At 35.8% G+C, this 14386-nt stretch overlaps 1 protein-coding gene across 37 annotated transcripts in view; it reads right to left on the minus strand.

The window, feature by feature from the left end:
• ABI3BP (ABI family member 3 binding protein) overlaps positions 1-14386 on the minus strand; it is a 137513-nt gene that overhangs the window by 48052 nt on the left and 75075 nt on the right. For 24 of the 37 annotated variants that reach the window (XM_063148143.1, XM_063148105.1, XM_063148137.1 and 21 more), the window contains 11 exons: positions 14133-14198; positions 13124-13198; positions 11973-12047; positions 10953-11027; positions 10042-10119; positions 9430-9504; positions 9187-9252; positions 7869-7949; positions 4575-4640; positions 1893-1940; positions 1343-1417 (listed from right to left, as the gene is read on the minus strand). In XM_063148143.1, coding sequence (XP_063004213.1) covers positions 1343-1417; positions 1893-1940; positions 4575-4640; positions 7869-7949; positions 9187-9252; positions 9430-9504; positions 10042-10119; positions 10953-11027; positions 11973-12047; positions 13124-13198; positions 14133-14198 — 780 coding nt within the window. The remainder of the gene's footprint in view (positions 1-1342; positions 1418-1892; positions 1941-4574; positions 4641-7868; positions 7950-9186; positions 9253-9429; positions 9505-10041; positions 10120-10952; positions 11028-11972; positions 12048-13123; positions 13199-14132; positions 14199-14386) is intronic. The other 13 variants (XM_063148141.1, XM_063148106.1, XM_063148142.1 and 10 more) reach the window with 8 other exon arrangements.

A 14386-nucleotide genomic window follows, 5' to 3' on the forward strand; every position in this document is an offset into this window, starting at 1 on the left:
GCTTTTTAGGGACACAAATCTCTTTCCTTGGTGATGTGCTTCAAATGCACTCTATATACACAACTGGAATCAGAAAGTACTTGTGTACTGAACACTGTCATTAAAGAGCATTACATGGTGCATTGCATTGCACAGTCGTGTAATTCAGCTCTAGACTGGAGTGGATCTAGAGACTAATGGTTTAGAGTCATAAGGATGTGAAATTAATGTGTCAATTCTTCTGTACGGATTACAATGTAACAAAAAGAATAAATATCTTTGGATATTGTAAGACAATTTAAGATAAGTGGATGATGCTGTAGAAAATGTTCTGTATATTACAGATTCTCGAAGAAACACTAAGTTGTAGGGGCTTTTGCTTTTGTTTGCTTCTTAATTTGTTTTAAACACAGATCAACACAAGCTCATAACTTTTGTGTGACAAAACCATAAACCATTTCTGAGAAAGCCAGGCTACCATAACAATGAAAAATGGCCACAAAGGTAAAAACTGAGTCTATGAGAAGTTGCATCTTAAGGTGTAACTTGGAAACAATGTTTTATAATCAGATGCCATGGTTAAAAAGTTATGAGAAGACAAGGATTTTGACTGTTTCCTACATGAGGAAATCACACTTAATAGATAACATCAAATTTCAAAAATATTGGCCTACATCTACAATTTAAAGATCTTCAAAAAGTATTTATCCTTAAATTTTTTACATTTACCAAAGGGTAACAGATATTGATATTTGAGACCCTTGCAATTTTCTGTTGCTATTACAAACTGGAAACCATGGGACAGAAAGTAATTTTTTCTGCCTACCACTAAATTCCACTGGTCTCACATTTAATGACATAAAAATCCAGTATTTTGGAATACAATGGAAAGGATCATTAATGCCAATAAATGTTTATAAGCAAATACTAAGTATGCATGTATAACTGGGCAATTTAGTCCCTCATGCAGAAAATAATAATGACATGAAATTAATTGAGTGTGGCTTAGAAGGGAAACAGATTCATTTTAACAATGCAAAGCGGCGTTGGAAAGAATTTTACCTCCCAAGTAGCCTCCGTACACACTTTATTTGCCTTGTATTTGCTTTAGTTAGCAGGGTTAATCTGAGTGTAACAACACTATTCTCATCCTGCTGCCTTGAAGTAGCAGAGGTTTATTCTTTTGCTCAGTGAAAAATACCTAGCAAATGTCACTACTCATGAAAGCTGCAATTAAGTTGCTGAATAGTACAGAACATAACTTTATTCTGTTTTAACTGGCTCAGGTAACTAAACAGCTGCTTATAAACACATTTCAATCCAAAATAAACTGTACTAGAAAAAAAATCACAAAGTAGTTTACCATCTTTGGCTTGTGGAACGTGAGGTTTGGGTGAAGTTTTAGGTTTAGAAGGAACACGTGGAGTCACCCTTGGAGCTGGAAGAGAAAATGTGGGCAGTGAGTCGGTTAAATTGCACAGCAATTACATGTGATACCAGCTGAACACACAAGCACAGAAACCTCACACCTGCAACTGAGAAGAAATAGGCAAATCAGGTAATACTCTCCATGTGTTTGCAACAATCTAAGCAAGAAAGTGGAATTTTAGTCATTTTTGAAGCTCAGTTTTTGTTTGTGTTTTTAAAATAAAAACTAGAACAAGCACAAATAAGCATAATTATGAGAAAGGTGATTGAGAGCTGCCAGCATAATTTCTTTTTTCCTAAAGGAGACATTCCAGCTGTGAAGAAAGCAGTGCACCCAACTGTTCTGAATGCCAAGCAAGATAATTACCTAGAAGAAAAATGAGGTTAAATGAAACAATCCTGAGGCAGGAGGTGACTAACTTCAGCGATGCTTGCTGTGATGTAAATAAAGCAAACACAACAGCTTGCCAAGGAAATATTATTACCTATGGGTGACCTTGGTGGTTCAGTTCTAAGTGTAATAGGTTCCAAGACTGCAACAGAAACAGTGTGACAAAGTGAGTAAGGAACACACTCAAAAAATTTCAATACTCCAGTGGTAAGTAGAAAAGCAGGCACTAACACAACAACCAGTACTATGGATCTTCAAGCTGACTTTTAAATCATGGGCAATTACAATTCTTAATAATACAGGTAAAATAAGAAATAAATAATTGGACAAACTTGACGGCAATAGAAGCAAAAATATGTGGATATAAATCAGTAAATCCAAGAACAAGCAAGAGAAGAGATTGCAGAGTTTAACTTAGAGACAGCAAGGGACTCTTGATGTACAGAATGTCAGACTGAACTCTGTTATTTCAAAGTAGTGTGCTGACTGTGAAAAAATAGTTGAATTTTTCCTCTAAAGTGAGTAATTAAGCAGAGGACTAAAAGGCTATTATTGGTAGAGCTGTATTTATCAGTCATCTGAAAAAAATTAGTTTGATAAAGCCTGTTAATTTTTTCTCATATCCACTTAAAATTTGAATCACAAAACCAATATATAATGCCCTTTTCCTGGTGACAAACTGAACCAAATGAGACAAAAACTTATGAGATGGCAGAACCAATAAAAATTTCTTGGCAATAAAGAAAACCTATTTTAATGCATTAACTCTTTCATCTAAGGCAGTAACAAGTCAAGTAGGGTATAACACACAGATATACACACCTAAAGATAGAATCTGTTCTACAACTCACATACACTTATCTCCCAAACTCTCTTATGCATCTACCCATTTTGAAAATGGGCTCCAGAGTCAATAACAATATAAAACTTTGATTGCAAATGAGGAGGCTAATACTAAAGTATTTATTACATGCCTATTAACATGCACAGTACAACATTCTGTAGTATTAATATTGCTGCAAATGAAGAAAAAAACCCAAACCAACCAGTATTAACTTCTACTGACAGTGGCCAGATACTCCATAGAAATGTCAGACCAGCCACTAATTTTTCAAATGTTCTCGCTACATATGCCTGGTTTGCAAAGACTTTGCCATTATTCAAGCTCATCAGTTACTTTTGGAATTAAAATTCAAAATATTTTCCTAGAAAACACTGATTTCTATTTTCAGGTTGCTTTTGAAAAATCAGTCACTTCTTACAAAGGGAAAAACAGCTTTCAATAATAGAAATATATTTATATTATTTCTTAGTTCTGCAAACTGTTTTCTGGAGCAATATGGTTTCCTTTTGTACAAGTATTATCCAAAAAAATTGAATCTCGCTTCTCCCCACCTAGAGGAAAAAAAAAAAAAAGTTGTTCTCTTCTTTACTTTCTGCACTAATAGCAAGTCTCAAAGTACATCATTTCAAAAGAAGTGCCTCATGAGACTTAGCTTGAGGTGTTTTGATCTTAGCAGATCATTTGGGATTCAAATGTGAGGAATGTGTATTTTGGATACCGGGAAACGTTTGTTTTGTGGAAACCTGCATTTAAGCTGAAAGTAAATGGTCCCATAGTAAATCACATTCAGGTTCAGCAACAAAGAAATGAAGCCTAGGAAATGAGCCTCTGTCCCTATCAATGAATAACCACAGAAAAAGGAATTGTACTATGTGTTTAATGCATGAAATATTGTTGGATATGAACAAAAGAAGCAATGATTATCCATTTGATGGATAATCAAAGAGCTGGATGTTCTTGAGCAGCAAAATTAACTACTCATAGTTTAGTCAAAAGCCAACGAAAAGACTTAACAAGCAATGCTAAGAAAAGGTTGTTATGCAACACTGACCTTGAGAAGTCAATGTCAGTAGAGGAGTTTTGAGAGAATTTCATGGTGTATAAATTGTTGCAGTTGAAAACTATGACTTTAAGTGACTTGTTCTATCAAATAATTTAAGTATGGATTAAAGATGTCCTTGTCCTGTGAAGTATCATACATGTACTCAGCTTCATCCAGGTTTCAACGACCAAAGCTAGACTGCTGAAAACACCTTGAAGCCCTTCCCAGAACACAACTTGCACCGCAAATGCAGACAGGGATTCAAATTTTCCTTTAAATTAGATAAAGCATTTCAGGGCTCACTGCAAAGGAGAGACCCTTGTTCTTTGTCTGCATAAAAAATGTATATATTAAACACATCACTTAACATATATTCCCATACTAAAAAAAGGCCATGTATTATTTTATCTAAACTGTGCTCCTCATTAAAAATAAAATCACTTTTTTTTTTTTTTCCTTTAAGTTGAGCACAAGTTTGGATGTATTAACTGAAAAAATGCAGTATTTTCCATACATTTGAGAAAATATCAAGCAATATGCCACGAAACTCCTTCTGCAGGAATTGTTAACCAGTGTGTAGTTTTAAATGTAATTTTAGATTATATTATTTATATACTCCATAAAATCTTGATTACTGCAATAATTCTTATTCTTTCTTCTTCTAATTGTAACTTTCAGGTAAATACTTTTTAAGTGATATCCTGTCTTTTAGAAGCTATCTCCATGTTAGAAACATGGAGAAACAATAAAGCATCAAGATCATTCTTCCATTTGCTGGGTTTGGACCACACATGAATAAGCAAGAAGCCTCCAGGAAATGCTGTTTTCAACTGCACATAATATGAGACCAGTGAAAAGCAGAATGACTAAGGATGACTCATAATCATTACCCTCTGCAGTCTTTGGACGTTCATATGTGTAGGGACTCCTAGAAGTGCCTGACACTGGAATGGTTGCTGTTGGAATAAAGAGAATTTTCTTAAGAGAAATACAGGTGCATCGGTATCTGTTTTCTAAGTGCTGGTACAGCTCAGCTGCTCTTGCTTCCCAACTAAAATCCACCCCTTCAAAACTCTTCAAATGAAAACACTGAATGAATGATAAATTTACTGAAATTACCCTGTGTTGCTTTTGCTGCTTTTGGAAAATAAAAAGTGCATTTATGCTACAGGATCACACTGGGAGAGGAGCTCTCTAAAGCTTCACCTTGCTATTTTACTGAATTTTTTTTATGTCTTTATGGCTGTAGACCACTGGAAAGAAACAGCTCCAGAGAACATTTCCTTTGGTAAATCTTTCTATAAATTTTCCTGTGTTTCTCCCATAGTGATACAAAGGATAGATATGAAGGCTTCAGGTGTAAATAACAGTAAAGTCCCAGAAAGCAAGGCTGGAGATCCCAGCAGATTATCTAGCGCCACTGCACATTAGATCAATAAGTTAACAAGCTTCCCATCTCTATCTAGAGTACTCAATTGGGTTTGAAAGGAACAAACCCCAAACACCCTGAAAAATATAAAGAACTTTGAAGTCAAAATTGGTAGAATGGTTTGATAGTAGTGTGACTTTACAAACAGAATCCATTTTCCTTCCTAAACACATCCACAATCATTGAGCAATCTTTGTGGTTCCCCTTTAAATTTTGCTTTGTTTCTCTGTTTTGACTCTTAGCCTCTGTTCCTCCCAACAGATTTTAATTGGGAAAGAAAAAGTGATTGATAAATACTGTATGATGGGCCTCAGTCTATATTTTTGGACATGCTAACAATTTGTCATGCTGTAATTCACAAACATTTTAAGTCTCACAAGAAAACTTATTTAAAGGAAGTTACCTTAAAATTTTGAAATACAGTAAAATCTGAGACCTAACAGTTCCAAAATTCTGTCAGTTTAGATAGAAAATCATATTCTTAATTCAAAAGTCTCTATTTCCCCACATGAAGGTTTATGATGGTTTACCTGGGTGGAGGGTGTTTAAATTTAAAAGACTGATTTATTTCAGATTTCTAAATTTTCTCTCTTTTCTTTATTGGCATTTTTTATAGCTTAGACACCTATTATATTTTATAATATTGCCACTATTTTAAGAAAACAAAATACTCCAAAATGTCTTCAGGACAAATAATTTGTGCATTTCAGTAAATACCCAGAGAAGTTGTGGAGTCTTGATCCCTGGAGATATTTTAAAACTTTTCTGTAAAGAAAGTGTGGCAATGTATTTGTGTGCACAATAGAAAATTCATTATAATTTCCTTTTCTGAAAAATGGAGAGAGGTACTCATGCTAACAATAAGAAAAGTGAGGACAATGGCTGGACATGATCACATTGGCAAGAAAACTTATTTTTTTCATATGGGCAACAGATTCAGTTGCCCAAATTCCAAGAAAGAGAATGAAACTGTGAACTTACACTAGAATGTACAGTTTGTTAGCTGGAGAATCTGAAAATCATTTAAATGTTTGGGGTTTTTTAAATGAAAATTTTTTCTCCACTGCCAAAAAAGACAAATACTTTACCAGAAACAGCACAAAAATAATATCAATAATGAGAGCCAAAATTAATTGCTTCACCCAAAGGCAGTTATTTGGCAGTAAGGGCAGTAAGTAATTGATTAAATATGAATTTGGCATTTATTGTTCATTATTTTGATTTACTCTTAGGGAAAGGTGACAACCACTATTATGACACAAGTCTCTAATTTAAGCTGAACTTCCAGGTGAAGCTGGAACACAGATGGGCTCCTGCTCTTTCACCATTTTGCCACCTACTCAAAAGCCATCTTATCCCCATGCACAGCATATTTTATGGCTCAAATCGTATTTTCTAAACAAGAATATCATTTGTCACATTAGAACACACGCCAGTTTCACTACCTACTTACAAGAGAATCATGACAAGCTTCATCTAGATTAAAAAGTGTTTCAGCATTCTACCTGATTGATTTGTGAAACCACTACTGGGAAAGAAAAAACCAGAGGCGCGTGTACAAATATTTAAAAATATCACTTTTCTTCTTAGGCATATAGAAACTTGCTATAGAACCCCTCAGTGTGGAAACACCAGGATAAAATCTTGATCTTGGCAGTCCCAGGGTGTAAAACAAATCTATGCAGCAGTTTCCAAATGAGTTGCTTTTTTTCCTCAGCCAAAGAAAAAAAGCAACTCATGCATGAATTGTGCATGAGTTGCTGAATATAAATCTGAGTCCTGCAAGTTGTTCAAAAAACAACAGGCAGGACTCAGATTGATACTCAGACATAGAAATCTACAGCAGAGACAAAAGTAATGATTCTTGTAATACAATACTGGATTTCCTACACTTAAAATTATGCAGGAGCTGTAATAAGCATAAAATACTAATTATGCTCAGTATTCTGAGACAATTCCAATTCATAAGTGCCATTCCTTGAACAAGCTTCACAGGGAATAATTTGGTCTGAAGAGAGTTAATTTCTGGTTATGGGCAAAAAATAATTTGCAGGGAATCTGGAAAGAATTTAATAAAATCATCTGATCTCTTCCAGTATTGAGTAATATATTCTTACAATAAACAATTATGCAATTTCACGCTTTATAATTTCATTATAAACCATGTAACACTAGAAATATTTTTACAACTCTATTTATTTATTCTTCAGGTCCAGAAAATGCCAGGTGTGTTTTACTCTCTGCCATACATCATAGATGAAATTTAACTTGTGAAGGTGCTATTTCATTTGGGATCATAAAATATGTCTTTACTGAATTCCAGAATAAAATTCCATTCTTACTTTCACAGTTTCATGTAAGTCTACATATGCTCTAATGATCACTGAATCAATCAAATCCTATGGTTCTATGTAAGATGCTACAACCATCAGCAAAACAGTAGAATTTGTGTTTTCTGGACCCTATGCTGAACTAAGTTGGAAAACTTATTATTCCAAAATGAAAAGCAGGGAAACAATTTGCTTTGATATCTGGCTGCGTGAGTTGGTGACTTGGGATATTAACGTTAAAAGGTTTTTTGCTTTGCTTCTATTTTTTGGGGGATCCACTACAAAAATATTATTCCTCAAAGAGGAATTCCTCACCTTTCTGATGATTAAGTGCTGAACTTCACATTCGCACAGAAGAAATTCAAGCTAAAATGCACTATTTAAGTGATACACTATAACAAATGTTTGCTATGGAAATTAGTTACCAGGTTTAGTTCGTGGCTTTTTGGGTCTGGCAGATGGTCTAGGTTTAGATGCAGAAGTAGTGAGCTTTGCTTCTTTAGGAGCTGAAAGAAATATACTGGATTATAATTTTATGCTTTCCACTGTATTACAAAAAAATTAAATGAGGCAATGAATGGCTACTGGGAAAAAAAGCAAGTGGTAGAATCAGATAGGCCAAGAAGGCTTCTCAAAAAATCTTCCTCAGAATTCATTAGTCCAGCAAGATCCCTGTTTGTCTTTCATTGTAAAAGCGAGTAATTGCATTTAAATATGCCGTTGAAACATGCAATCACATCTGAATGTTCCTCTTATTAAATTAGCAAATTAATTTTTGCAAGATACCTAAGAGATAAAATAATAATGCTTTTTATAATTTTGAATTCCAGGTCAATTTGAAGCCATAAGAAACATATATAGACAAAATATATAGAAATGTCCTCATTTTTTGGCATGGTAAAGAAATTACTGGCAAACAGCTGAAAGAACATGGAATCAATTAAAAAAATTGAACTGTTTCATAGCTGCAGTCATTGAATTCTGCTAATGGAATAGAAGTAGCTAATATAAGTTGAGTAATATAAGTAGAATAGCAGCATCATGTAAATGGTAAAAATTAAGAACAATGAGTCCTAGAAACCCTTTTCCCACCAAACATGCATGGGTTGAAACTGTAATTAGTTAATCTGCCTGTTAGTCTGACTCCAGACAAAGTGTAAACTCAGTTTCAGGCAGAGGTAAGTAACTTTGTACATTTTTAAAAAGCAGTGCAATGAGATTGCTTTCCAATAAAATGTTTCATAGCAATTGATGCAGTGAAAAATGTTTGATATCTACAAAAAGAGCAGAGAGGAGTGAGCCATGAAGTGACTGAGAGGTGTTCTTCAAGTCAAAATGACATTCAGGAGGATTCATAAAGCAGTGGAAATAACAAGTTAACCTGGTACCACAGGAATCCTTCACTGAGAGTTCTGGGATTAACATCCACAATAATACCTTTACACTTGGCAGTTCAATTGTATTTCCAATGAGTTTTCTGAATAAAGAATGTTGGCTTAGACAAGCTCTCAGCAAAATGGAAGACAAAAATTTTTACTGTACCATAGAACTCGCAAAACTGCGGGAAAAAAAGGGTTTCTTTTTCTCCTACGTTTAGAAAAACACTTCTGAATGCTTATCTCCAAACTTTCTTCTTTCAGAGAAATGGATTAAATACAATGAAAGCTATGAGCTAAAGTAACAGAGTACAAACTGTGGCTTGGACTGCAAAGAGTGACTAACAGCTACAGAAACATTTATTACCTAGGGTTGCTTTTGGTCGTTTAACAGTCTCAGAAGTTTTAGGCTCCAAAAGTGGTGGTTTAGGGGCTAGAAAAGAAAAATTCAAGTGTAATCAAACCAATAATGACCAAGTTGAGATGGATGAGTTAGTCAGGATGTCCGTGTATCGCATAGCTCCTGTCCTTTTTAGGAAGTTTTCCTTAGATATTTTTAGAGAGCATATCTCCCTGCAAACCAACTTATGAAAATGATGTGCACAATTACCAGGTTTCACATGTTGTACTTCTGGGGTAGCAGATGGTTTCGGTTTAGAAGGAATAAGTGGTTTTTCTTTTGGAGCTGAAAGAAAGAGCTCAGTTTGCAATGAAAAATTGTTTAACAAGCATTTCCCACAACAAACAGCACATGTCACATGTTTATATTGAAGACAACTTAGTATGGAATGTCAAAGCCAGCTGATGAAATCAGATTTCGAAGAGTGGAATGGAGATGATACTGAAATGCTGTATGTTGATGAGAAATAAGATTCTGTGAGCCCAAAAGAGAGAAAATTTCCATTTTGAAAGCTTTACATATCAGAGACAATCAGCACATGCGTGTGCATTGGGAAAGAGACAGAACACTAATAAAATGATGATGGTGTTTTATCATGCAAGAGACAAGTTTTATTTCTCTGAGACAGTAAATCCACCCAGCTTGTTCTCATACACAGGTATGTCAAGAGCAGTCAATATAACAATGATGGAAGAACAAGACTCTCTCACCAGGAAGAAGAATGGTTATGCATGTGAAATGATACGTGGAAGGAATGCATTCACATGGGATGGAGTGCTCAAAACAAACACAGAGTTTTTCACCAGGAGAAAACAACATTACCTAATGTTACCCTTGGCCATTGAAAAGGACGGGAAGTTTTAGGTGTGAAAGATTCCAGAATGGATTCACTTGTCGCTGCTGGAAGAAATGATGACAGTCATAGGAAAGCAAAGAGCTAATGGAAGAAACTCTTCCTTCATGAACAAAAATAATTTTTTTTTTAACAAGAACAACAAATATTTCACTGATGTTTGGACATTTATCACTTTAGTATGCATTAGGGACAAATTCAGAACTGCACAGAGCTTCAGTGACTATAAATCAGCACATCTGTGATGCACAAAAATTCTGGATATTTATTTCCTTTCATTGCAACTGGTCTGGATTTCAACCACTGCCAAGTAAGATTTTAAGTAGAGCTCTTGAACGTTTTGAGTTTTGGTCCAATACTTAAGGGAGCTGGTACAGTGTACAATGTAGATATCTAATGAAGAGGACATGTTGAACAATCAATTAGTCACACATTAAAACATATAAAATTTGGAACAGAAACCTGACAACAGATCCAGCTGTGGTTTCAGTCCAAAACCACTGAATGTCTGTAACTGTTAACCAATTTCACGCTGTTAAGGATGCACTAATGTTAATGCTTTCACTGATGCTACAACAATAAAATGCAACCCACAGTTCACATCACAATGTTTTCATCAGAACTGCTCTACAAATTGTTTTCTCAATTTTCTATGTGGCACATTTTTTAACATACTGAATCATGTGACTGTGAGTTGCCATATGCATTATTACTGTGAGAAAACACCAAGTTCAACCATTAGCAGCAACACAAATTTGAAATCAGCTCTTAGGGGCTAATCCAAATGTCCACTGAAAATAACAGCAGTGTATTAATTTTACTTGAGTTTTAGAGCATGGTTTGAGCTGCTGGATTAAGAACTAGGTAGAGATTATTGTACCTGGTCCAGCTTCTGCTATTTCAGGCTTACTAGGTGCCACAGGACTTGAAAGAAGAGGCTGAATATCACTGAAAACTATAAAAAAAACCCACGTCATGTTAGCTGTGATAATTAATTCTAAACACGGCTTTTTTTGATCATAGAAAAACAACCAAAAATTGTGATATGTTATGGCACACCTAATTTGCACTTCACCATAAGCACACCTTACCTCAGGAATGGAGCAGTATTGGATTAGAGTGTGAGTTGAAGGTAGTGCTTGAAGTGAGAATTAAAACTAAATTGTCAGCCAACCAAAGCTAACATTGCTTTGCATCACATGGTCCACACAGCTTAAAATGAACCAGAAAATACAAAGATAAAAACTTCTAATACCACAATTATAAAGTACTCAATCCCCCCCTCCACGCCAAAACCCATAAAAGCTAAAAAGCACTGCAAGTTTATTTCCATGAAGAAAAGCACCTGCCTTAGTTCTCTTCAGTACTTTGTTTTGTGTCAATACTTTTTAGTGAATTTTAATATCATATAATCTGTGATACACATATGAAAAAAAAGATAAAGTTAAAAAAATTGCTAAACAGCAAAACAATAATAATAAGAAAGGAGCTTCCTATGCTGGCAAAACAATATTTGGTATAAAAAAATGTGTTCTAACTGAGCATATAACAATTAGACTTGTAAGACAACAACAAGTAATTTAAGAATTCTTATTAAGATTTAGTCAGTAGCAGTATTAAACCTAGTTTAGTAGTATTAAACCAGGCTTACTTCGTGTAAGGATATTTCACAATAGCCCTAGAAGATTTTGCAGAAATGCATGTGAGATCAGAAACACACCAGGTGAGTTTCTCAGCAGAAAATGCAAGCTGTCATGAAAAAAGGATGTTTTCAATGATCATGACTCACACAGAAGACAGAATGGAAGATGATGAAAATGGCTAGGATTAATAACATTTCAGAAATGGCTGTCCAAACACCAAAAGAGGTTTAACTGAAAAGCTGATGCATTACTATTACCCGCAGTTGTTGTTAGCACATGAGGTGTTCTGGAAAATGGAGGCATAGGTTTTTCCAGGTCAGCTGAACTTGTAACTGTGGAAAAATGTAAATATCCCTGAGACAGGTGCACATTGATGCAGACACAGCAAGGAGGGCAAAAATCAGAAAAAATAAAGATTGCTTTACATTGCTTTGTAAGATGATACACCACTATAACAGAGTTTCATATATTTCCAACTTCAAAAGAAAGTAACAAAACTTCTAAGTTTTGAAGATGTCACATGCACCTAATAGACACATCCTGACAGGAACTGCAGTCCCCCTAAAAGCAGATTTATCAACAGGAGTCAATTGATCTGTACCCACATAACATGAAAAAACCTGTATTTTTGACTTCACCTGCACCCACAGAAAGAGACCTATGTACTTTAAATGCATGCAAATATGAATTTGTAGAACCAGATATTTCTATTGTCAAAGATTTACTTGTTTCAATAAAACAAAAGTCAGTATTTTGACTAATGGGTTTTAATGTACTACACATCATGTAATTTGTCATTTGTGGTATTTTACCTTATTGACATAATACAGATTAACAAAACTTCTGGAATAGATAGAAGAGACAGACTGAGGCAGAAAATCTAACACAAAACTGTTGAAATATTGACTGCCAGGTTTAGGATAATTTTCCTTCTTATCTCTTGCACATTCCGACCTTTGTAATGAATAGAAATATGTTCTTGAATACCTATAACCCCAGCAATAAAAGTTTCAAGGTGCAATAGAAACATAACCTGAAAAAAAGTCTTATGAATAGAGAAAACAGGAAAATAATGTGTATGATATGGCTAAAAGAAAATCCCCCATGGTGAAATGTCCCGATCAAGAACTTATCTTTATAACTGATAATGAACCTATCTAGCTATTTGATTTATTGGTCCTAATCTATTCAACAGCTTAAAACCATACCAAAAATATTAGTTCCTGTGGTTTCATTTGTATCTGATCCTGTACCACAAAATATCATCATGTAATTATAGAGCCTATCAGACACTGCAACCAAAATTCTGTTTCAGACACCAAGCAATCAGAGCAAACAGCCTGTAACTGTAATATCCTTGATGCAAAACCAAACACTGAGCAATGGAAGAATGATAAATACAATTTACCAGTCTCTGTTTTTGGTATTTCTGCAGATGCAGAAGTTTGGGACAGGAAACTAATATGATTAGAGTCCAGTGAAGCTGGAAAAAGAAAACCAAAACAAAACATTTTTTGGCATCATCTAAACATATACACTGAACAGGTTTCAAGACATGACTAAGAAACTAGGGATTTGGGAAAGGAAAACATCTCAAATGAACATGCCATGGATTTCCTAATGTAAATGTGTGAAAATGCACTGATGATGAAAATTATGAAGAAGCTGCTAGAAGAAAAATGAAGAGACCACATTACAAGAGAAGTGGAATTGCCATAGCCAAAGCTGGAATGAAATGTGGTTTTGCACGTATGGCCCCTTTTATCTGCACACTAAGCTTTACCCAAATCTAGGCCCAAGAGAAAGAGCAGCTTGGCTAAAAGAACAACAATATCTCTTGGGATAATTCACTTCTCTCATCGCTACCAGAGCTGCAATAAATATTACTGCCACAGACAGCTGGCGTCTCTAACCGTGAAGAAACATCCTATTATTCACTAAATGCTGAAATGAGGTTTTGGTCTTAAAACCCTAACATGGCCTCAAAAGCAGCAGCAGAGCAGAGCATTCCCAGTTCCAAGTGATGGCAATGGAAAGGTGGGTCCTCTTGTGCCAGCCAAGCTGGGTTTGTCTCTTAGGAACGCAGTCGTGTTTGAATGCATCAGAGAAAGCAAGACCCACCACCCAAACACAAAGAAGCAGGGATGGAGCTGAGGGCCAGCTGCAGCCATGTGGTCTCTCTGCAGAATGTCACATGCTTCCTGCAGAAAATGCTCGTGGGCCATGGAAAAAGCGTGGGATCAAACAAGAGAACTGCAGAACCGCTGTGGCCAGTGCTTCGGCAAGCCAAGCTGCACCAACGAGACTCCATCCTGTCCATGGCAGATGACAAAGGATGCCAGGTGGTTTGGGGTGGGAGGTGTGATGGGCAGGGAAAGAGATGGCAGACAATGGGAAAGGAGGCTGTTGCTAGTTACCCATCACAGTTTGTTGAGTTGTCAGGGAGGAAGGAGTGGTGGACTTCGGCCTCGGTCTTCGAGCAGCTAAGATCAAACACAGAAACTGCCTTCAGCTCCTCTCACAGGCTGCTGTCGCACAGCTCACATCAAGACAGAGCTACAAAGAAGGGGATGTGGCCCTGTTTGGGCCAGGCTACCATGTCACAGCTCCACTGCCCACGGTGGTGGCACAATGCTGCCTTTCACTGGCACTGGCAGCCAAGGCATGAGAG

The sequence above is a fragment of the Melospiza melodia genome, chromosome 2, assembly GCF_035770615.1.
Source record: "Melospiza melodia melodia isolate bMelMel2 chromosome 2, bMelMel2.pri, whole genome shotgun sequence".
NCBI classification, from domain to species: Eukaryota; Metazoa; Chordata; class Aves; order Passeriformes; family Passerellidae; genus Melospiza; species Melospiza melodia.